The following is a 24625-nucleotide window of genomic DNA, read 5'->3' as shown; positions in this document are numbered from 1 at the left end:
AGTGGGTATTTGTATAGCGCTGCTAATCACCCGAGAGGGTATCCAGGAGCTCAGTAGCAGGGCTCAGTGGAAAAGACAAGTCTGAAGTCTGTTCCTCAATTCTTCTTACGAGGGTGATGTCCGCAGGTGGAGATGAAGGCTGTTCCAGGACTTGGCAGTGAGATGGGGGGAGGAATGGCCTCTGCTGTGACTTCAGCATATGCACAGTTTTCAGTTTTCTGGACTGTGAGGAATAGGTGGGTCAAGCATGGGGCTGAGGCAGTGCTTGATTGTCTTGAAAAATTATGTTCTTCTGTTGGCTGTTATGTTAACGGACTTGGCAAGGGGTGCAAAGGGGGATGAGGCGAGATGAGTTCTCTCTATGTTGCATGGAGGGATTTTAGCATCATGAGATCTTCAGAAGTTCTGTGTTTGTTCCATTTTCTTTCCTGTCTTTGGACGGATCATTTATTGTCAGCAAGCTCTTTAGAGTGCCAGGCTGCTGCAAGTTTTGAGTTGCCCTTGTACATTTTTGTTGGACCATGGATGTTAGCATAGTTTTCCAAAAAACAGTTGAAGTTGTTTAAAAAGGTGTTGGTGCTGGATGTGGAGTTGATAGGGTGAGGGAAGTGTTCAGCGTTAGGTTGTTGATGAAGAGGGCTTTGAAGGATCTGATGGTTTTGAATTCCTTTTTGAGTTGACATTGGTTTGCTGGAGGACGTTAAGCAGGGAAATAGGGATGCCAAGGTGGTTGGTTAAATCCAGGAGTCTGGTGGTTTGCATTGCTTTGTTGGTGATGATGAGAAGATGTGGTTGAGAATGCAGCCTTTGGGATGCGTTGGTTTGGTGGCTTTGAGTGCGCTCCTGACATCGAGGAGGGTGCGCTTGTGTTGTTTGGGAGGTTGAAGTCACCCAAGATGGTGGCGTAGGCCTGTCAGATGGATGAGGTGGCAAGAAGATCCGAGAATTCACAAATGAAGTCATTGTTCTGCCCAGGAGGCCTACAGGTGAGATGGAAGGTGGCGATCTGAGTTGCAGAGAGTGGGAAATGGCACGCCAGCATCTCTGCAGATGTGAGTGTTACTTGCTTGCCTATGGTATAGGACAAGGAGGACGTATGGATGACACTAAGACCTCCTTCCTTCTTATCCACAGTCCACACGGTGCATGATGTTGCCTGTGGGAAGGACAGCTAGATCGTGGGAGTGATCACTGTGGATGTAGTGATGAGTGCTTCAAGCTTGCGGTAGGTGATGAGGTCTGGAGCGCAGGGTGCTGTGAAGTGAGCACTAAAGGGCACGAGTCTGTGGTAGTTAGAGACATGTATGTGAGATTGGATGTTTGTGTTGTGAGGATGCAATTTGTGAGATCTAGGTCTTTGTGTGATTGTGGGTTTATGTGAAACGGTTCTAGCCAAAGGCACTTCCTGGCCCTAACAGGCCCGGACTGGCAGTAGCTTTGCTTGTGTCCATGCGTAGCTGGGGATGGCCGGGCAGTGGGACACCCTTACAGAGCTGATTGAAGTGAGTACAGGCATGAAGACATGTTAGTTCCTGTGCAGATGGATGCTAGGAAGTGCAGTAATGTCACTTCCTGTGGAGATGGATGACAGGGAATGAAGTCAGCTTGTCTGGAGTATTTTAAAAATGGTTTTGGTGGGAAATCATTAATGGCACTTTCAGTGCAGATGGCTTCTGAGAAATAAAGTGGTGTCATGAGGAAACATATCACCGCTCCCATGAGTATGAGTAACATTTCTCTACACAGTCAAGAATATGGAGTTGTCCTCTTCCACAACCAGGTTTATCTCTAGTTCCATCCCCACAGCCGGGAGCATGGTTTCTTGTTCTCGCCACAGCCTGATTTATTGATTGCCTTTCTTTCTTCAACCAGGATTATGGGTCATAGCCCTCTCCACAGCCAAATTAAAGGGCAGGATTGCCCTGCACAGCGAGTATTACTAGTGAGCCCGCTCTACACAGCCTGGTTTATGGTGGTATCTCCCTCCACAGCGAGTATTTCTGGTGAGCTCGCTCTCCACAGCTAGGTTTACGAGTTGTATTCCTCCCCCCCCCCCCCCAGCCAGTATTTCTGGTTAGCCCCCTCTTCACAGCCGGGGTTATGGGCTGTACCCCTCTCCACAGCTAGTATACTGGTGAGCTCCCTCTCCAAAGCCAGGATTGTGGGCTGTATCCCTCTCCACAGCTAGCATTACTGGTGAGCTCCCTCTCCAGAGCCAGGATTGTGGGCTGTATCCCTCTCCACAGCTGGTATTACTGGTGAGCTCCTCTTCACAGCCAGGGTTATGGGCTGTATCCCTCTCCACAGCTGGTATACTGGTGAGCTCCCTCTCCAAAGCCAGGGTTATGGGCTGTATCCCTCTCCAAAGCCAGGGTTATGGGCTGTATCCCTCTCCACAGCTATTATTACTGCTGAGCTCCCTCTCCAAAGCCAGGAATGTGGGTTGTATCCCTCTCCACAGCTAGTATTACTGGTGAGCTCCCTCCCCACATCCAGGGTTATGGGCTGTATCCCTCTCCAAAGCCAGGAGTGTGGTCTGTATCCCTCTCCACAGCTGGTATTACTGGTGAGCTCCCTCTCCAGAGCCAGGATTGTGGGTTGTATCTCTCTCCACAGCTAGTATACTGGTAAGCTCCCTCTCCAAAGCCAGGATTGTGGGTTGTATCCCTCTCCACAGCTAGTATACTGGTGAGCTCCCTTTCCAGAGCCAGGATTGTGGGCTGTATCCCTCTCCACAGCTAGTATACTGGTGAGCTCCCGCTCCAAAGCCAGGATTGTGGGCTGTATCCCTCTCCACAGCTAGTATACTGGTGAGCTCCTCTTCACAGCCAGGGTTATGGGCTGTATCCCTCTCCACAGCTAGCATTACTGGTGAGCTCCCTCTCCAGAGCCAGGATTGTGGGTTGTATCCCTCTCCACAGCTATTATTACTGCTGAGCTCCCTCTCCAGAGCCAGGATTGTGGGTTGTATCCCTCTCCACAGCTATTATTACTGCTGAGCTCCCTCTCCAAAGCCAGGATTATTGGTAAAATCCCTCTCCACACCATGATTACGGTTAAAATCCCTGTCCACAGCCAGGAGTGCGGGGAACCCCCATTTCCAGAGGCAGGATTGTGGGTGAGCTCCCTCTCCAAAGCCAGGATTATGGGCTGTATCCCTCTCCACAGCTAGTATACTGGTGAGCTCCCGCTCCAGAGCCAGGATTGTGGGTTGTAACCCTCTCCACAGCTAGTATACTGGTGAGCTCCTCTTCACAGCCAGGGTTATGGGCTGTATCCCTCTCCACAGCTGGTATACTGGTGAGCTCCCTCTCCAGAGCCAGGATTGTGGGTTGTATCCCTCTCCACAGCTGGTATACTGGTGAGCTCCCGCTCCAAAGCCAGGATTATTGGTAAAATCCCTCCCCACAGCCAGGAGTGTGGGGAACCCCCTTTCCAGAGGCAGGATTGTGGGTGAGCTCCTCCTCCAAAGCCGCCAGGATTGTGGGTAGGCCCCCTCTCCACAGCCAAGCTTTAGTTGGTCCCAGTTCTCAGGTGGAAGCGGTGTCTGTCAGGAGGTTTTGAAGCCTGTGGCTTGGTTTCCTCAGTGAAGCTTGGGGATTGCTGGACCCACCTGTACTTGGAGCATGTTGTGTGAGGCTCAGGGTACGGGGTGAGGTATAGCGCGTTCAGAGAGGAGCAGCGCACAGCAACACAGGGCCATATCACTTATGTTAACATTTCATTTATAGAGCCTGGTTGTACCAGAGGCTCCTTAGTGCTTTAGAGAAACCGATAGAAAACCTTTGAGGCGAGTGGTTTAAATATAGAGTAGAAGTTGCAGCTACCGGGTCTGGAGAGGGCAGACACAGTGTACACGCGGAGCAGTGTGTACAGCAAGATCTAGTGAGCAGGGACTGGAGAGGACAATGTGAGGGCCCTTGTAATATGGCTCAAGGGATGGCAAGGCTCACCCCACCGCCCCGGCCCCTTACAGGTAGTCCAACTCCCTGTATCGGAATCCACAAACATAGGGAGCACCTAGTGGCACTCAGGGGAAGAGGTGCGAAGGGGCGAGCGAGAGGGACTGGAAGGCCCCTGTGTCCTGCACGAATGATATTAGAAGATGTGGACTGGCCCCTGTGAGGTACAGGATGGCACAGGATTGCAGAGGTGTAATGTGACTGTCGATAAGAGAAACGAAGAGGGAGTGAAGATTTCCGTAACTGTACAGAACTCTGTAAGAAGTAAGTGTATTGTGTGATGGGTGAGCGGCTTATCCGGGATGTGAAGCTCCATTGCTGTGACGAGCCACCAGGCAAGCCAGGAAACTTGCCCGAGAACCGAAGATGAAATGCACATCCTTCTACTGTAAGGTAGAGTCCGAATTCCCAAAGCCAGAAAGGGGAGTTTTTTTTAGCAAGGTACCTATAACCTGGTGTGGGTAGTCAAGCATAATCGCAGGAGAAGTCTGGAGTCTGTGAAAGGCTCTAGCTAAGTTGAAAACCAATCCTCAGACTGAGATAAAAACAAGGGAAGTACAGGGAGCAGTTAGGAGAGAAGCCAAGGGAACCAATAAAGTGGCAAAACAGAGGTGAGGGTTTGGAGGCACGGGTGAGCTGTGAAACGTAGAGAGAGAGTCAGATCAGCCAGTGTTGTTAGACAGAGTTTTCAACTTTCACTAACTGTTAATGGTGCTCTGCCCTCTCTGACCTGGAAGTCAAATCCTGGTCCTCAGGGGGCTGGGGCGGGTATATCGGACCCCATCCTGGAAGTTGTTGTCATCCGTGTTTGTAGTCTTGACCTCAGTCTCCTCAATACGGTACTCTTCCGGGCACTCCTGTGGTTTTATGTCGAAACGTGGCAGTGCCCCCTCCCAAAGGCCTACCCTCCTCTTAAGGCTGGACTTGTGAGTAAACGTTCTGGGAAGCATCGCTGGCAGTTTGGTGGCTTGGGCAAAAGCTGGTGGTTCCCAAGAGTTATCTGATGCATCCGATCCCTTCAGTGTCACTAGGTGCTGCAGTTGCCCTCTGATATCGTGAGTCAAGTGCATCATCTACTTCATACTCAGTTGTTCCAGCTACTAAAGGAGAAGGCCCAGAAGTAGTCGGGGTAGTCTTATTTATTCTGAGATTTGAACAAATGGAAGCATCTTCCAGGGATGTGTGAGTCTTACTTGTAATGCAGCTTTTACAAGTAATCTGATTGATTATGGAAACAAGTCCTAAACCTTTTGGTGCAAACATGGGATGAGCCGCCCAGATAAACAAGTAATCTGTCTACAATGACTTCATTTCCCCTGTCAGAGATACTGGCCCAGCACTGCCCTTCCTATCTGCAAACATTTTCTACTGAATCCTGGCCCTTCCCAGGTGAGTGAATGCTGAATCTTCGACCTTACCTGCGTCTTGGACAGAGTGTGAACTGATGGATCACAGGAGGAGGACGATGTAGGTGGCCAAATGTACAAAGGAAATCCTGTAGAGCAAGAAAACAGAGAATACCCCCGGGCGCACGTCAGGTGTTATTGTGTGAGAATCCCGAGTAGGATTCCACTACACACATTTTCTAAATGAGTCTTCATAAACCTAACCAATATTGTTCAAGGGTCCGAACACCTCAGATATTGTTCAACTGTCTTATTTAGGGCCTGATCTAGATATCGGTGGGCAGGTTACTCCATCTCAAAGATGACAGATGGCCCATCCGCTGAATTCTGAATCCCATTAAATCCTATATGGGACTTCCATTCCATCACAGGTGTGAGAGAGTAACCCGTCCGCCGATATCTAAATCAGGCCCTTTTAGTCTCTCCAGGGATGATAACTTGTCGATATAAAACACAGTATCCCAGCTCGTTGCAGCAATGTTTTCCAAAAAAGAAGCCATGAATTTAAATTCAAGTCTGTAATAATGACATGGGATATCCACGCAATCTGTTGACTTCTTGAGAAACTCTGATGCAAGGGTGGATGTGATGGGACCTTTTCCAACGGAATAAAGTGCCCTGTTTTAGTGAGACAGTCAACTGTTACTAGTAGCTCAGACCTTCCTTCTGACCAGGGTAAATCTGTAGTAAGGTCCCTTGATATCTGTGACCGTGATTGTTGCGGGGTTGACAATGGTTGCACCAGTCCCTTCTGTTTTTGTTGACAGATCTTACTCTGCGCAAATATGCTGCATTGTTTTACACATTTTTCAATGTCTCTCCTCATTTGTGACCCCCCAAAAGTGGCAGATTATCAAGTCTTGTGTCTTATCTATTTCCTGCTACTGGGGATGCATGTCCACATCTTAAGATTTATTAACTGGGTCTTTAAGTGAACATGTAGTTGAATCTGGAAAAAGAATAATGGAGACCACTTAGCCTGCCATGGGTTAACGCCTTCATTGACTCTGGATAGATTTTCCTTGAAGTAATCACATGAACCGTGTCCTCTTTTCCTGTTACTGTATAGATTTGCCCATGAGGAATTTTAGCTTCTGGCATCTTTCATCAGTCGGGCAGTCTTATGGGCACTGAGGTGGTTACTTGTCTGCCCCTTTCTTACTGAACACATGTTTAGAGCCTGAAGTCTTCACGTGATTCTTTGAAAGGGGTTCAGGGAGATTCCCTCTTCAGGGCTCCATGTTACGAACATTTCATGTCTCAGACCTTGATGTGGATACACTTCCTGTCGTCACATTGGGGAAAAAACAAGCTTCTGTGCCTTCCAGTTGATCTGAGGATTATGCTTGCAAAGCAATTGGTTCCTAAACTCACCCAGAAGGTATTAAGATCAACGTAATCAAAATATATCTTACCTATATGTTCTTTTTCTAGCCATTATCAAATCTGTCATTTTCCAACAAACACCTTCCTTTAGCAGAGCATTACTATCAATTTCCAAATTCGCATCTGGTTTCTTCTTTTCCTGTTTGCGAAGTCTGTGCACAGTATGAAATGACTGGTCCATAAAACATCCGAGCAGCCCATAAGGTGTTAAGATTTGTGTGAGTATCTGGAAATGGGATGTTGTTATTTCTGTAGGTCAAACCGCATGTCTTGGAAGGAACCGACCGGGGTTTGTCGCCTATTGTCAGGCCCTTCAGTTTCCTGCTAAACGTTTTCAAAGTGCCACGCGTTTCCATAGTACATACATAGCCCACGTTGCCATCTTTGTAATTTCTTCTTGGAAATGACAGTATTTTGGATATTCCTGATCTGCGTCAGATCTTCAGGAGACTTCACCAAATTTTCTGCATTAACCACTGGATTCTTTCTAAAGATGTTTTGGGTCAGAATAGTCTTTTTAGACATCTTTGCTTTTCCTGAATGCCGAGTTGCAGTGTTAAATCTATCAGTGCCACTGAGCTGGTGGGTCCTTTCACCTCCATAGCTAAAGCCGCCTTTTGTTCCTCTCTCATTCTTTGATAAAGTTCTGGCCTCAGCCACTAACTGCTGGTAACTGGTGGTACAAGCATTGGTCTATCCGCAACCTTGTACAGAGGGACCAGCCTAATATGTGCAGATAGTCTGTTTTCTGCCAAAAATCATTGCTATTGTTGTACAGATCCCTGCGGACTGGAAGGCCAGGGTCTTCGATTCATGGTTAGACGTGTGGCCCATGCTAATGCATCTTTAATCAATTACGATAACATGCGACATTGGGCTGCTATGAAGTGAACTGCAGTTCTTTACCCGGAAACGAAGATTACATTGGGCTGTCAAAGATTAAAACCAGTGAGGATGCCTGAGATTTTTTCAGTTGCTAGTACAGCTGGGTTAAGAGACAAAATATAGTAAAATACTGGTATGGAACTTCCAGGAACCTCTGGTTCTCTCCCTGGAGCTTCCAGCATTGCCGGCGGTGAGAGTACGGCCCCGTTGCCGGTGGAGTTGCCGCTAGTGATGCACTAGTTTGGTTTTCACCAAATAACTTAAAGGCCTCATTTAGAAGTCTGCGGACAGGTTACTCGTCACAACTGTGACGCATATCCCGTCCCCCGAAATGTAAATCTCATTATGTCCTATGGGATTTAGATTTTGGCGGACGGGATATCCATCAGCGTTGTGACAACGTAACCCATTCGCCGAGTTCTAAATCCTTAGTTTGTGCTGAGCTCTTCCCCATGAATTTTGTTCACTGCTTGTGCCCCCGCCTGTAGAGGGCTCGCGGGATAGTGACGCTCGTCCCCCCTTCTCCCCTTAGAAGAGGTCACCTCCCGGTGTTAGTATCCAGGAGAGACGTCGGGGGAAGAAGGGGTAAGGGATGATAGAGGGAGACAGGGAGACCATGGTTTCCCGCAGGATGGATGCTAGAAGGCCTCTCTGAGGTACAGGAGGGCACAGTGTTGGCGAGGCGTACTGTGGCGCACTGTCAAGAAGGAAAATGGAGGGAGAGTGAGAATTGGGGGGAACTGTAGCAAACTCGAGAATAGGTAAACTTATGGCCAGAAGTGTGAGCATCTTACTCGGTGTGTGAGGCAGCATCGTTGTAACAGGTCACTAGGCAAACCAGGAAACTTGCCTGAGAACCAAAGAAATGCAGGAGATGGCTCCAAGTCGCCAAAGCTAAAAAGGGCGTTTTATAGCAAGGTACAAAAGGCAGGTTCCAGGTAGTCAACCCTAATCACAGAGGAAGACTGGAGTCCATACAAAACTGCAGCTAAGTCGAAAAGCAGTGATCAGTCCAAGACAGAAGTAAGGGTGCGTACAGGGGGATGAAGGAAAACTGGGGAGCTGATAGAGAGAAAAAAACAACAAAGATGAAGGTATGGCGATACAGGTGCAAACTAAAGTGTCAAACAACAGGGTGTAAAAGAACCGATGCTGCCAGACGGAGCCTTCGGTGTCCACTAATGACTTCTAGTCCTCTGTCCTCTCTGACCTGGGAATGAAGACCTTGTCCTCAGGTGGGTGCGGTGGCATTTATCGGACCAGATACTGGAAGTGGTTGGTCTCTATGAATATAGTCCCCACTGCCCCTTCTCCATCTACTCCACAGGGTCCTCCTCCTGACCCTCTTATATGGTGTCTTATGTTGAAATACTACCGACTGATGTGCTGTACAGGTTGAGGCGGTGTGTCCAAGGAGACCTAGTGAGCAAAGGCGAGAGGGGATTGGTACACTGTACAGGCTGATGTGCTGTGTCCAGGGAGATCTGGTGAGCAAAGGTGAGAGAGGACAGATACACTGTACAGGCTGCGGTGCTGTGTCCAGGGAGATCTGGTGGGCAAAGGTGAGAGAGGACGGATACACTGTACAGGCTGAGGTGCTGTGTCCAGGGAGATCTAGGGCCGGATGTAGGAAATAATTTGCGACTCGCAAACGGCAAAAATTGCCGTTTGCGAGTCGCAAATCGGAGTTTCCAATGCAGAAATGCATTTTGCGAGTCGGGACCGACTCGCAAAATGCATTTCCGACTCACAAATAGGAAGGGGTGTTCCCTTCCTATTTGCGACTCGCAGTGGTATGCAATTCCATTTGCGACCGCGTATGCGGTCGCAAATGGAGTCGCAGTTACCATCCACTTGAAGTGGATGGTAACCCACTCGCAAATTGGAAGGGGTCCCCTAGGGACCCCTTCCCCTTTGTGAATGGACCACAAAATATTTTTTCAGGGCAGGTAGTGGTCCAAGGGCCCACTACCTGCCCTGAAAAAATACCGAAACAAAAGGTTTCGGATTTTTTTTTACGCACAGCACGTTTTCCTTTAAGGAAAACGGGCTACACTTGAAAAAAAAAAACTGCTTTATTTAGAAGCAGTCACGGACATGGAGGTCTGCTGTCTCCAGCAGGCCACCATATCTGCGAGTGCCCATAGTCGCTATGGGGCGGCAATTTGCGACCCACCTCATTAATATTAATGTGGTGGGTCTTTGCGACCCCATAGCGACTCGCAGACGGTGTCTGAGACACCTTTCTGCATTGCAAATTGCGAGTTGCAATTTGCAATATTGCTACATCTGGCCCCTAGTGAGCAAAGGTGAGAGAGGACGGATACACTGTACAGGCTGCAGTGCTGTGTCCAGGGAGATCTGGTGAGCAAAGGTGAGAGAGGACGGATACACTGTACAGGCTGAGGTGATGTGTCCATGGTGATCTGGTGAGCAAAGGTGAGAGAGGACGGATACACTGTACAGGCTGAGGTGCTGTGTCAGGGAGATCTAGTGAGCAAAGGTGAGAGAGGACGGATACACTGTACAGGCTGCGGTGCTGTGTCCAGAGAGATCTGGTGAGCAAAGGTGAGAGAGGACGGATACACTGTACAGGCTGAGGTGATGTGTCCAGGGAGATCTGGTGAGCAAAGGTGAGAGAGGACGGATACACTGTACAGGCTGAGGTGCTGTGTCCAGGGAGATCTGGTGAGCAAAGGTGAGAGAGGACGGATACACTGTACAGGCTGAGGTGCTGTGTCCAGGGAGATCTGGTGAGCAAAGGTGAGAGAGGACGGATACACTGTACAGGCTGAGGTGATGTGTCCAGGGAGATCTGGTGAGCAAAGGTGAGAGAGGACGGATACACTGTACAGGCTGAGGTGCTGTGTCCAGGGAGATCTGGTGAGCAAAGGTGAGAGAGGACGGATACACTGTACAGGCTGAGGTGCTGTGTCCAGGGAGATCTGGTGAGCAAAGGTGAGAGAGGACGGATACACTGTACAGGCTGAGGTGCTGTGTCCAGGGAGATCTGGTGAGCAAAGGTGAGAGAGGACGGATACACTGTACAGGCTGAGGTGCTGTGTCAAGGGAGACCTGGTGAGCAAAGGTGAGAGAGGACGGATACACTGTACAGGCTGAGGTGCTGTGTCCATGGAGATCTGGTGAGCAAAGGTGAGAGAGGACGGATACACTGTACAGGCTGAGGTGCTGTGTCCAGGGAGATCTGGTGAGCAAAGGTGAGAGAGGACGGATACACTGTACAGGCTGAGGTGCTGTGTCCAGGGAGATCTGGTGAGCAAAGGTGAGAGAGGACGGATACACTGTACAGGCTGCGGTGCTGTGTCCAGGGAGATCTAGTGAGCAAAGGTGAGAGAGATGCTGTGTCCAGGGAGATCTAGTGAGCAAAGGTGAGAGAGGACGGATACACTATACAGGCTGAGGTGCTGTGTCCATGGAGATCTAGTGAGCAAAGGTGAGAGAGGACGGATACACTGTACAGGCTGCGGTGCTGTGTCCAGGGAGATCTGGTGAGCAAAGGTGAGAGAGGACGGATACACTGTACAGGCTGCGGTGCTGTGTCCAGGGAGATCTGGTGAGCAAAGGTGAGAGAGGACGGATACACTGTACAGGCTGAGGTGATGTGTCCAGGGAGATCTAGTGAGCAAAGGCGAGAGAGGACGGATACACTGTACAGGCTGCGGTGCTGTGTCCAGGGAGATCTGGTGAGCAAAGGCGAGAGAGGACGGATACACTGTACAGGCTGAGGTGATGTGTCCAGGGAGATCTAGTGAGCAAAGGCGAGAGAGGACAGATACACTGTACAGGCTGCGGTGCTGTGTCCAGGGAGATCTAGTGAGCAAAGGTGAGAGAGGACGGATACACTGTACAGGCTGCGGTGCTGTGTCCAGGGAGATCTGGTGAGCAAAGGTGAGAGAGGACGGATACACTGTACAGGCTGCGGTGCTGTGTCCAGGGAGATCTGGTGAGCAAAGGTGAGAGAGGACGGATACACTGTACAGGCTGCGGTGCTGTGTCCAGGGAGATCTAGTGAGCAAAGGTAAGAGAGGAGGGATACACTGTACAGGCTGAGGTGCTGTGTCCAGGGAGATCTGGTGGGCAAAGTTGAGAGAGGACGTATACACTGTACAGGCTGAGGTGCTGTGTCCATGGAGATCTAGTGAGCAAAGGTGAGAGAGGACGGATACACTGTACAGGCTGCGGTGCTGTGTCCAGGGAGATCTAGTGAGCAAAGGTGAGAGAGGACGGATACACTGTACAGGCTGAGGTGCTGTGTCCAGGGAGATCTGGTGAGCAAAGGTGAGAGAGGACGGATACACTGTACAGGCTGAGGTGCTGTGTCCATGGAGATCTGGTGAGCAAAGGTGAGAGAGGACGGATACACTGTACAGGCTGCGGTGCTGTGTCCAGGGAGATCTGGTGAGCAAAGGTGAGAGAGGACGGATACACTGTACAGGCTGAGGTGCTGTGTCCATGGAGATCTAGTGAGCAAAGGTGAGAGAGGACGGATACACTGTACAGGCTGAGGTGATGTGTCCAGGGAGATCTAGTGAGCAAAGGCGAGAGAGGACAGATACACTGTACAGGCTGCGGTGCTGTGTCCAGAGAGATCTGGTGAGCAAAGGTGAGAGAGGACGGATACACTGTACAGGCTGCGGTGCTGTGTCCAGGGAGATCTGGTGGGCAAAGGTGAGAGAGGACGGATACACTGTACAGGCTGAGGTGCTGTGTCCAGGGAGATCTAGGGCCGGATGTAGGAAATAATTTGCGACTCGCAAACGGCAAAAATTGCCGTTTGCGAGTCGCAAATCGGAGTTTCCAATGCAGAAATGCATTTTGCGAGTCGGGACCGACTCGCAAAATGCATTTCCGACTCACAAATAGGAAGGGGTGTTCCCTTCCTATTTGCGACTCGCAGTGGTATGCAATTCCATTTGCGACCGCGTATGCGGTCGCAAATGGAGTCGCAGTTACCATCCACTTGAAGTGGATGGTAACCCACTCGCAAATTGGAAGGGGTCCCCTAGGGACCCCTTCCCCTTTGTGAATGGACCACAAAATATTTTTTCAGGGCAGGTAGTGGTCCAAGGGCCCACTACCTGCCCTGAAAAAATACCGAAACAAAAGGTTTCGGATTTTTTTTTACGCACAGCACGTTTTCCTTTAAGGAAAACGGGCTACACTTGAAAAAAAAAAACTGCTTTATTTAGAAGCAGTCACGGACATGGAGGTCTGCTGTCTCCAGCAGGCCACCATATCTGCGAGTGCCCATAGTCGCTATGGGGCCGCAATTTGCGACCCACCTCATTAATATTAATGTGGTGGGTCTTTGCGACCCCATAGCGACTCGCAGACGGTGTCTGAGACACCTTTCTGCATTGCAAATTGCGAGTTGCAATTTGCAATATTGCTACATCTGGCCCCTAGTGAGCAAAGGTGAGAGAGGACGGATACACTGTACAGGCTGCGGTGCTGTGTCCAGGGAGATCTGGTGAGCAAAGGTGAGAGAGGACGGATACACTGTACAGGCTGAGGTGATGTGTCCATGGAGATCTGGTGAGCAAAGGTGAGAGAGGACGGATACACTGTACAGGCTGAGGTGATGTGTCCATGGAGATCTGGTGAGCAAAGGTGAGAGAGGACGGATACACTGTACAGGCTGAGGTGATGTGTCCATGGAGATCTGGTGAGCAAAGGTGAGAGAGGACGGATACACTGTACAGGCTGAGGTGCTGTGTCAGGGAGATCTAGTGAGCAAAGGTGAGAGAGGACGGATACACTGTACAGGCTGCGGTGCTGTGTCCAGAGAGATCTGGTGAGCAAAGGTGAGAGAGGACGGATACACTGTACAGGCTGAGGTGATGTGTCCAGGGAGATCTGGTGAGCAAAGGTGAGAGAGGACGGATACACTGTACAGGCTGAGGTGCTGTGTCCAGGGAGATCTGGTGAGCAAAGGTGAGAGAGGACGGATACACTGTACAGGCTGAGGTGCTGTGTCCAGGGAGATCTGGTGAGCAAAGGTGAGAGAGGACGGATACACTGTACAGGCTGAGGTGATGTGTCCAGGGAGATCTGGTGAGCAAAGGTGAGAGAGGACGGATACACTGTACAGGCTGAAGTGCTGTGTCCAGGGAGATCTGGTGAGCAAAGGTGAGAGAGGACGGATACACTGTACAGGCTGAGGTGCTGTGTCCAGGGAGATCTGGTGAGCAAAGGTGAGAGAGGACGGATACACTGTACAGGCTGAGGTGCTGTGTCCAGGGAGATCTGGTGAGCAAAGGTGAGAGAGGACGGATACACTGTACAGGCTGAGGTGCTGTGTCCAGGGAGACCTGGTGAGCAAAGGTGAGAGAGGACGGATACACTGTACAGGCTGAGGTGCTGTGTCCAGGGAGATCTGGTGAGCAAAGGTGAGAGAGGACGGATACACTGTACAGGCTGAGGTGCTGTGTCCAGGGAGATCTGGTGAGCAAAGGTGAGAGAGGACGGATACACTGTACAGGCTGCGGTGCTGTGTCCAGGGAGATCTAGTGAGCAAAGGTGAGAGAGATGCTGTGTCCAGGGAGATCTAGTGAGCAAAGGTGAGAGAGGACGGATACACTGTACAGGCTGAGGTGCTGTGTCCATGGAGATCTAGTGAGCAAAGGTGAGAGAGGACGGATACACTGTACAGGCTGCGGTGCTGTGTCCAGGGAGATCTGGTGAGCAAAGGTGAGAGAGGACGGATACACTGTACAGGCTGCGGTGCTGTGTCCAGGGAGATCTGGTGAGCAAAGGTGAGAGAGGACGGATACACTGTACAGGCTGAGGTGATGTGTCCAGGGAGATCTAGTGAGCAAAGGCGAGAGAGGACGGATACACTGTACAGGCTGCGGTGCTGTGTCCAGGGAGATCTGGTGAGCAAAGGCGAGAGAGGACGGATACACTGTACAGGCTGAGGTGATGTGTCCAGGGAGATCTAGTGAGCAAAGGCGAGAGAGGACGGATACACTGTACAGGCTGCGGTGCTGTGTCCAGGGAGATCTAGTGAGCAAAGGTGAGAGAGGACGGATACACTGTACAGGCTGCGGTGCTGTGTCCAGGGAGATCTGGTGAGCAAAGGTGAGAGAGGACGGATACACTGTACAGGCTGCGGTGCTGTGTCCAGGGAGATCTGGTGAGCAAAGGTGAGAGAGGACGGATACACTGTACAGGCTGCGGTGCTGTGTCCAGGGAGATCTAGTGAGCAAAGGTAAGAGAGGACGGATACACTGTACAGGCTGAGGTGCTGTGTCCAGGGAGATCTGGTGGGCAAAGTTGAGAGAGGACGTATACACTGTACAGGCTGAGGTGCTGTGTCCATGGAGATCTAGTGAGCAAAGGTGAGAGAGGACGGATACACTGTACAGGCTGCGGTGCTGTGTCCAGGGAGATCTAGTGAGCAAAGGTGAGAGAGGACGGATACACTGTACAGGCTGAGGTGCTGTGTCCAGGGAGATCTAGTGAGCAAAGGTGAGAGAGATGCTGTGTCCAGGGAGATCTAGTGAGCAAAGGTGAGAGAGGACGGATACACTGTACAGGCTGAGGTGCTGTGTCCATGGAGATCTAGTGAGCAAAGGTGAGAGAGGACGGATACACTGTACAGGCTGAGGTGATGTGTCCAGGGAGATCTAGTGAGCAAAGGCGAGAGAGGACAGATACACTGTACAGGCTGCGGTGCTGTGTCCAGAGAGATCTGGTGAGCAAAGGTGAGAGAGGACGGATACACTGTACAGGCTGCGGTGCTGTGTCCAGGGAGATCTGGTGAGCAAAGGCGAGAGAGGACGGATACACTGTACAGGCTGAGGTGATGTGTCCAGGGAGATCTAGTGAGCAAAGGTGAGAGAGGACGGATACACTGTACAGGCTGCGGTGCTGTGTCCAGGGAGATCTGGTGAGCAAAGGTGAGAGAGGACGGATACACTGTACAGGCTGCGGTGCTGTGTCCAGGGAGATCTGGTGAGCAAAGGTGAGAGAGGACGGATACACTGTACAGGCTGCGGTGCTGTGTCCAGGGAGATCTGGTGAGCAAAGGTGAGAGAGGACGGATACACTGTACAGGCTGCGGTGCTGTGTCCAGGGAGATCTAGTGAGCAAAGGTGAGAGAGGACGGATACACTGTACAGGCTGAGGTGCTGTGTCCAGGGAGATCTGGTGGGCAAAGTTGAGAGAGGACGTATACACTGTACAGGCTGAGGTGCTGTGTCCATGGAGATCTAGTGAGCAAAGGTGAGAGAGGACGGATACACTGTACAGGCTGCGGTGCTGTGTCCAGGGAGATCTAGTGAGCAAAGGTGAGAGAGGACGGATACACTGTACAGGCTGAGGTGCTGTGTCCAGGGAGATCTAGTGAGCAAAGGTGAGAGAGATGCTGTGTCCATGGAGATCTAGTGAGCAAAGGTGAGAGAGGACGGATACACTGTACAGGCTGCGGTGCTGTGTCCAGGGAGATCCAGTGAGCAAAGGTGAGAGAGGACGGATACACTGTACAGGCTGCGGTGCTGTGTCCAGGGAGATCTAGTGAGCAAAGGTGAGAGAGGACGGATACACTGTACAGGCTGCGGTGCTGTGTCCAGGGAGATCTAGTGAGCAAAGGTGAGAGAGATGCTGTGTCCAGGGAGATCTAGTGAGCAAAGGTGAGAGAGGACGGATACACTGTACAGGCTGAGGTGCTGTGTCCATGGAGATCTAGTGAGCAAAGGTGAGAGAGGACGGATACACTGTACAGGCTGCGGTGCTGTGTCCAGGGAGATCTGGTGAGCAAAGGTGAGAGAGGACGGATACACTGTACAGGCTGCGGTGCTGTGTCCAGGGAGATCTGGTGAGCAAAGGTGAGAGAGGACGGATACACTGTACAGGCTGAGGTGATGTGTCCAGGGAGATCTAGTGAGCAAAGGCGAGAGAGGACGGATACACTGTACAGGCTGCGGTGCTGTGTCCAGGGAGATCTGGTGAGCAAAGGCGAGAGAGGACGGATACACTGTACAGGCTGAGGTGATGTGTCCAGGGAGATCTAGTGAGCAAAGGTGAGAGAGGACGGATACACTGTACAGGCTGCGGTGCTGTGTCCAGGGAGATCTAGTGAGCAAAGGTGAGAGAGGACGGATACACTGTACAGGCTGCGGTGCTGTGTCCAGGGAGATCTGGTGAGCAAAGGTGAGAGAGGACGGATACACTGTACAGGCTGCGGTGCTGTGTCCAGGGAGATCTGGTGAGCAAAGGTGAGAGAGGACGGATACACTGTACAGGCTGCGGTGCTGTGTCCAGGGAGATCTGGTGAGCAAAGGTAGGAGAGGACGGATACACTGTACAGGCTGAGGTGCTGTGTCCAGGGAGATCTGGTGGGCAAAGTTGAGAGAGGACGTATACACTGTACAGGCTGAGGTGCTGTGTCCATGGAGATCTAGTGAGCAAAGGTGAGAGAGGACGGATACACTGTACAGGCTGCGGTGCTGTGTCCAGGGAGATCTAGTGAGCAAAGGTGAGAGAGGACGGATACACTGTACAGGCTGAGGTGCTGTGTCCAGGGAGATCTAATGAGCAAAGGTGAGAGAGATGCTGTGTCCAGGGAGATCTAGTGAGCAAAGGTGAGAGAGGACGGATACACTGTACAGGCTGAGGTGCTGTGTCCATGGAGATCTAGTGAGCAAAGGTGAGAGAGGACGGATACACTGTACAGGCTGAGGTGATGTGTCCAGGGAGATCTAGTGAGCAAAGGCGAGAGAGGACAGATACACTGTACAGGCTGCGGTGCTGTGTCCAGAGAGATCTGGTGAGCAAAGGTGAGAGAGGACGGATACACTGTACAGGCTGAGGTGATGTGTCCAGGGAGATCTAGTGAGCAAAGGCGAGAGAGGACGGATACACTGTACAGGCTGCGGTGCTGTGTCCAGGGAGATCTGGTGAGCAAAGGTGAGAGAGGACGGATACACTGTACAGGCTGAGGTGATGTGTCCAGGGAGATCTAGTGAGCAAAGGTGAGAGAGGACGGATACACTGTACAGGCTGCGGTGCTGTGTCCAGGGAGATCTGGTGAGCAAAGGTGAGAGAGGACGGATACACTGTACAGGCTGCGGTGCTGTGTCCAGGGAGATCTGGTGAGCAAAGGTGAGAGAGGACGGATACACTGTACAGGCTGCGGTGCTGTGTCCAGGGAGATCTGGTGAGCAAAGGTGAGAGAGGACGGATACACTGTACAGGCTGCGGTGCTGTGTCCAGGGAGATCTAGTGAGCAAAGGTGAGAGAGGACGGATACACTGTACAGGCTGAGGTGCTGTGTCCAGGGAGATCTGGTGGGCAAAGTTGAGAGAGGACGTATACACTGTACAGGCTGAGGTGCTGTGTCCATGGAGATCTAGTGAGCAAAGGTGAGAGAGGACGGATACACTGTACAGGCTGCGGTGCTGTGTCCAGGGAGATCTAGTGAGCAAAGGTGAGAGAGGACGGATACACTGTACAGGCTGAGGTGCTGTGTCCAGGGAGATCTAGTGAGCAAAGGTGAGAGAGATGCTGTGTCCAGGGAGATCTAGTGAGCAAAGGTGAGAGAGGACGGATACACTGTACAGGCTGAGGTGCTGTGTCCATGGAGATCTAGTGAGCAAAGGTGAGAGAGGACGGATACACTGTACAGGCTGAGGTGATGTGTCCAGGGAGATCTAGTGAGCAAAGGCGAGAGAGGACAGATACACTGTACAGGCTGCGGTGCTGTGTCCAGGGAGATCTAGTGAGCAAAGGCGAGAGAGGACGGATACACTGTACAGGCTGCGGTGTTGTGTCCAGGGAGATCTAGTGATCAAAGGCGAGAGAGGACGGATACACTGTACAGGCTGCGGTGCTGTGTCCAGGGAGATCTGGTGAGCAAAGGTGAGAGAGGACGGATACACTGTACAGGCTGCGGTGCTGTGTCCAGGGAGATCTAGTGAGCAAAGGTGAGAGAGGACGTATACACTGTACAGGCTGCGGTGCTGTGTCCAGGGAGATCTAGTGAGCAAAGGTGAGAGAGGACGGATACACTGTACAGGCTGAGGTGGTGTGTCCAGGGAGATCTAGTGAGCAAACGCGAGAGAGGACGGATACACTGTACAGGCTGAGGTGGTGTGTCCAGGGAGATCTAGTGAGCAAAGGTGAGAGAGGACAGATACACTGTACAGGCTGCGGTGCTGTGTCCAGGGAGATCTAGTGAGCAAAGGCGAGAGAGGACGGATACACTGTACAGGCTGCGGTGCTGTGTCCATGGAGATCTGGTGAGCAAAGGTGAGAGAGGACGGATACACTGTACAGGCTGAGGTGATGTGTCCATGGAGATCTGGTGAGCAAAGGTGAGAGAGGACGGATACACTGTACAGGCTGAGGTGATGTGTCCAGGGAGATCTAGTGAGCAAAGGCGAGAGAGGACAGATACACTGTACAGGCTGCGGTGCTGTGTCCAGGGAGATCTAGTGAGCAAAGGTGAGAGAGGACGGATACACTGTACAGGCTGAGGTGATGTGTCCATGGAGATCTGGTGAGCAAAGGTGAGAGAGGACGGATACACTGTACAGGCTGAGGTGGTGTGTCCAGGGAGATCTAGTGAGCAAAGGCGAGAGAGGACAGATACACTGTACAGGCTGCGGTGCTGTGTCCAGGGAGATCTAGTGAGCAAAGGTGAGAGAGGACGGATACACTGTACAGGCTGAGGTGGTGTGTCCAGGGAGATCTAGTGAGCAAAGGCGAGAGAGGACGGATACACTGTACAGGCTGAGGTGGTGTGTCCAGGGAGATCTAGTGAGCAAAGGTGAGAGAGGACAGATACACTGTACAGGCTGCGGTGCTGTGTCCATGGAGATCTGGTGAGCAAAGGTGAGAGAGGACGGATACACTGTACAGGCTGAGGTGGTGTGTCCAGGGAGATCTAGTGAGCAAAGGCGAGAGAGGACGGATACACTGTACAGGCTGAGGTGGTGTGTCCAGGGAGATCTAGTGAGCAAAGGTGAGAGAGGACAGATACACTGTACAGGCTGCGGTGCTGTGTCCATGGAAATCTGGTGAGCAAAGGTGAGAGAGGACGGATACACTGTACAGGCTTAGGTGATGTGTCCAGGGAGATCTAGTGAGCAAAGGCGAGAGAGGACAGATACACTGTACAGGCTGAGGTGATGTGTCCATGGAGATCTGGTGAGCAAAGGTGAGAGAGGACGGATACACTGTACAGGCTGAGGTGATGTGTCCATGGAGATCTAGTGAGCAAAGGTGAGAGAGGACGGATACACTGTACAGGCTGAGGTGCTGTGTCCAGGGAGATCTAGTGAGCAAAGGTGAGAGAGGACGGATACACTGTACAGGCTGAGGTGATGTGTCCATGGAGATCTGGTGAGCAAAGGTGAGAGAGGACGGATACACTGTACAGGCTGAGGTGATGTGTCCATGGAGATCTGGTGAGCAAAGGTGAGAGAGGACGGATACACTGTACAGGCTGAGGTGCTGTGTCCAGGGAGATCTAGTGAGCAAAGGTGAGAGAGGACGGATACACTGTACAGGCTGCGGTGCTGTGTCCATGGAGATCTGGTGAGCAAAGGTGAGAGAGATGCTGTGTCCAGGGAGATCTAGTGAGCAAAGGTGAGAGAGGACGGATACACTGTACAGGCTGAGGTGATGTGTCCAGGGAGATCTGGTGGGCAAAGGCGAGAGAGGACGGATACACTGTATAGGCTGAGGTGATGTGTCCAGGGAGATCTAGTGAGCAAAGGCGAGAGAGGACAGATACACTGTACAGGCTGCGGTGCTGTGTCCATGGAGATCTGGTGAGCAAAGGTGAGAGAGGACGGATACACTGTACAGGCTGAGGTGGTGTGTCCAGGGAGATCTAGTGAGCAAAGGTGAGAGAGGACGGATACACTGTACAGGCTGAGGTGCTGTGTCCAGGGAGATCTAGTGAGCAAAGGTGAGAGAGATGCTGTGTCCAGGGAGATCTAGTGAGCAAAGGTGAGAGAGGACGGATACACTGTACAGGCTGAGGTAATGTGTCCAGGGAGATAGGATGAGCAGGGACACTTGACATTGTGAATGATGAGGTGAAGTTTGCAGGGAGATGGCGTGAGCAGAGGTTGGTGTATAGAAAGAGGTGTGTGCCACAAGTTCTTACCCTGCTGCTAACTCTTTGCACTGTCCATGTGCTTCATGGTCTTCCCAATATTGGTTGCAAACTTGAACACTTAAAAAAATATATTTGTCATTAGAATATGTTTAAACATAAAAATAAATAATCACTGACTTGAACAGAGATGGCACTGGAATGATCTCAGCAACCTCCTTTGCACCAGGCCAGCCTCCCAGTAATGCTCTCTGGAACCAAGACTCTTCACAGCGCCTTCTTACTCTGATTTATAACTGCCCCTTTCTCCTTGTTTTTTTTAAACCAAGGCTTGAAATGTGTAAATTTTACAACATGTAAAAGAATCTGCTTTGTTCCTGCTAGCACATCTCCTCTTTGGAAATGCGCCAAGTGCGGAATAATGGTTGGTGCCTCTTCTCACTGGTCATTGGTTCTGTCTGTCGTGAAAAGACAACTCTGTCCTCTTGTATTGATCTAACGAGATGATGTGTACGAAACTGAAATACTGAGACAGCTGGCTTTATGGAAGGTGTTGATGCATTTAGTAAGAGGGTGTTCTTCTCTGTCATTTTGGCATTGAGGTCCCTGAACTTGGTGTGTCTGCTTGGGTGCTGCAGGCATGCCCTCTGGAATATGGCCAGTGAGATCCTGCTGGCCATTCTGGGAGAATTCAGGAATGTTTTTGCACAGACAATCCATGATGTACCACAGATTGTGTGACTCATCAGCCCAACATCCCCATCTCCGAGAACTAAACGCGGTCTGCCCGGGGTGGTGCAGAGCGCTGAGAGTGCTGGGGTAGGTAGGTGTAAAGGGCTGGCATTTCCTGTGCAGCCTCCATGACTCCTATCAATGAAACAAATACATTGATTTTATTTTTAACTGGAGCTTATTCATGTATACAATTATTAAAACTGCCTTCTAATCCTGTAGGGCCCAAAGGAACACCCTGCCTTTTAGGAAGATGATGATGAAACTTGTGGTTTTTACAGATAAGAAACAGCTTGTGAAGGCGCGGATAGCAAGCCCGGTGTAGACGAACTGGTACTAAGAGAACACAAATCCAAATGTTGGATCCTGAACTGCAGGGGTAGACTTGTGACACAAGAAAGGAACTTGGAGAGGAGGAAAGAGCAAGCTGGAGAACACTGTGTAGCTGGGGACACAACAAGTCAAAGATCAGGATGGGAGCAAGAAATGGGGAGATAAAGCTTGGAGCAGTAAGCCTGGGACAGATTGAAATATATATAAAGTCAGAGAGTGGCAGACAGTGCAGCTCAGGAGAGTCCAACAGGCCCAGTCACATAAGTAGCACCTGAGATAGTGAGAGAAGGTAGATCAGAGAGACTTTGTAGGAAGTGGCAATGGGAGGAAGCAAGACCGGAGCACAAAGTCTGGGATTTTAAGTAGATGCCGAAGGCAAGATTTTTGTCAACAAATACTAGAAGCCATGGTAAGGAAGTCTAGGACAAGGAGAGTGAAAGAGGCAAAAATGATGTCTGGTGATGGACAGGTAAGCAAAGGAGAGAACTGCAGGAAGTCAGGGTTGGCAAACAGGAGCAATCTGGTGACGAAGAGGTAAAGCAAGGAGAAAACTACAGGAAGTCAGGGTTAGACACACTGGAACAGTTTGGAGGTCTGGTGGTGAGAGAGGTAAATAAGGAGAGAGCTGCAGGAGGCCAGGTGTAGAGAAACAGGAACACTCTGAAAGTCTGGTGGCGGGAAAGGTCAACACGAGCATGTCGCTGGAAGTCAGGGTTAGAGGAACACTGAAGGTTTGGTGATAGAAGAGGTAAAGAAGGAAGAGAGCTGCAGAAATGCAGAAAATCAGGCTGAAGAATCAGGAACAGCCTGGAACTTTGGCGATGGAAGAGGTAACTTTGGAGTGTGTTGCAGGAAATCAGGGTTAGAGAAACAGGAGCAGCCTAGACGTCTGGTGATGGAAGAGGTTAACAAAGTAGCGTGTTACGGGAAATCAGGGTTAGAGAAACAGTAGCAGCCTAGAAGTCTGGTGATGGAAGAGGTTAACAAAGTGGAGTGTCACATGAAGTCATGGTTAGACATACAGCAGTTTTGAGCAATATGTTCAGGACAGACCAGGCATGCACAAACACAAACCCAATAACAGAAGATAGTTGTGCACAGAAAAGGAAGTTGAGGAAAGTTCCAGCTAGCACTGGACAGATCTTTAGGAAATGGTATTCCAGGAAGCTAAAGTGAGAGAGGGATGGATGGGGGGGGAGGGCTAGAGAAACAGGAAATTTAAGAGGGTGGTGAACAACAAAAATGGATCAGGCTTAGAGAAACAGCAAGTTGAAGGAAACCACATTTCCCCCAGTGTGCTATGTCCAGGACTCTTACTGAAGGCAATTCTCTGTCCTTGCTTCACACAGGTGGCCTCTACATGTAGCCAGGTCCTGACTGTGCAGAAGGTGCATCGTGACCCCGCGTGGACACCAGGAGATGCGGGTAATGATCATTGGTTGGATGCTGAGCCTGTGGCCTCAAGCTTTGGTAGAAGAGTAGAATACACTCGAGGGGTCCACGTCTGCTCCTACGATGACTCCGGGACATGGGTATGGAATGACTTGGATCAGACTCACCAAGAGGGGGTGCTAAGAGAACCAGAAGCCCCTCCTCGAAGTCCATCAATGCCATAGGGAACAGACAACCAGGAAATGTGTGAATTAATAAAGGACGTTTACACACACCAACTCCTAATCTGTCATGCAAATTAAACAGATTTTTGGAACTCTCACTGTGTGTATGCTTGCGTGTCTGTGTCCAAGTATGTATTTCTTTCTATGTGTCACTGGATGTGTTTGAGAGTACATATGTTCATATCTACCTTTGACAAGGACCTTACTTTGTATGCGTCTGCGAAAGGGCCTTTGCAGTGATGCTCATTCATAAAGAGCCTTGTCAGAAGAATTAATGCCGACCTCACAGTTTACTTGTCCAGCAAAGTACTTTATCCATACCAAAGAGCAACTCCAAGCTGAGACGGTCACCACCTTACTACTGGGTCCAAGAACAACAGACGGACAGTAAGGGTACCCCTCCAGCAGCAGGACTTCAAGTAGTGAAGATAATACACACGCGTCTTGAAGGAGTGCAGAGATCAATGGACCACCAAGCTGTTCGCATGGACCCTGCTTTATTGGTTCATGACCCTTCAGAGGCTCTTGCGAGGACCAAGTGTGGCACCACCGGATGTTCTTATCGTTGATGAACAGCGAGGATCTTCTCCAGTGCTGCCTGACTCTGACGTGGGTGGTCATCAGATCAGAAGAAGGGAGTCACTTGCACCTATGTCCTTGTGGCTTGATGCTATTGGATGTTCTAGAGGATTTTCCACTTTGAGGGTGTCTTGCTACTCATAAACCTGGAAACGCTCACTCTTTCTCTCCATGTGCAGAGGAGTGGCCAGAAAATTAACTGGAGCCTGGAACATAATCCTCGGGTGTCCTCCTCGGGTGTGACTTCTGTATGGCTGGTATGCTGCAGTCTTCAATGAAACCAGTTTCCAACAGTTAGATCTGGATCCCCACCGAGACAAGAAGGACAGTCACCCACGCTCTTGCCAGCAGCAAGTTGGACTACGGTACACACTCTATGCCAGAATCACAAAGAAGCTACAAGCAAGACTTCAGAGAATCCAGAACACAGCAGCCAGACATTCGGTCGACAAACACATCACTTTCAAGCTACTGACACACACCTACAAGGCACTCCATAGGGACTGGCCTACCTCAACCACCGCCTGATCTTCTACATCCCGCCGGGCAAACCCCCCCACCTCCAGAATCAGGAAGCGCACAGCTGGAGGCAGATCCTTCCCTTTCCTCGCAGCCTGAACATGAAACACACTCCCACTC

General features: G+C 50.7%; 1 protein-coding gene across 2 annotated transcripts in view; it reads left to right on the top strand.

Moving 5' to 3' along the window:
• Positions 1 to 23505, top strand: part of HSD17B8 (hydroxysteroid 17-beta dehydrogenase 8) — a 75334-nt gene extending 51829 nt beyond the window's left edge. For both annotated transcript variants that reach the window (XM_069241893.1, XM_069241891.1), the window contains one exon: positions 23141 to 23505. Coding sequence is in view for 1 of the 2 variants with exons in the window: in XM_069241891.1 (XP_069097992.1) it covers positions 23141 to 23157 (17 nt within the window). In the remaining variant the exon portion in view is untranslated. The remainder of the gene's footprint in view (positions 1 to 23140) is intronic.
• The last annotated feature ends 1120 nt before the right edge of the window (positions 23506 to 24625 follow it).

Source organism: Pleurodeles waltl, chromosome 6 (genome assembly GCF_031143425.1).
Source record: "Pleurodeles waltl isolate 20211129_DDA chromosome 6, aPleWal1.hap1.20221129, whole genome shotgun sequence".
Classification (NCBI taxonomy): domain Eukaryota; kingdom Metazoa; phylum Chordata; class Amphibia; order Caudata; family Salamandridae; genus Pleurodeles; species Pleurodeles waltl.
This window is presented reverse-complemented; position numbering and strand designations above follow the sequence as displayed.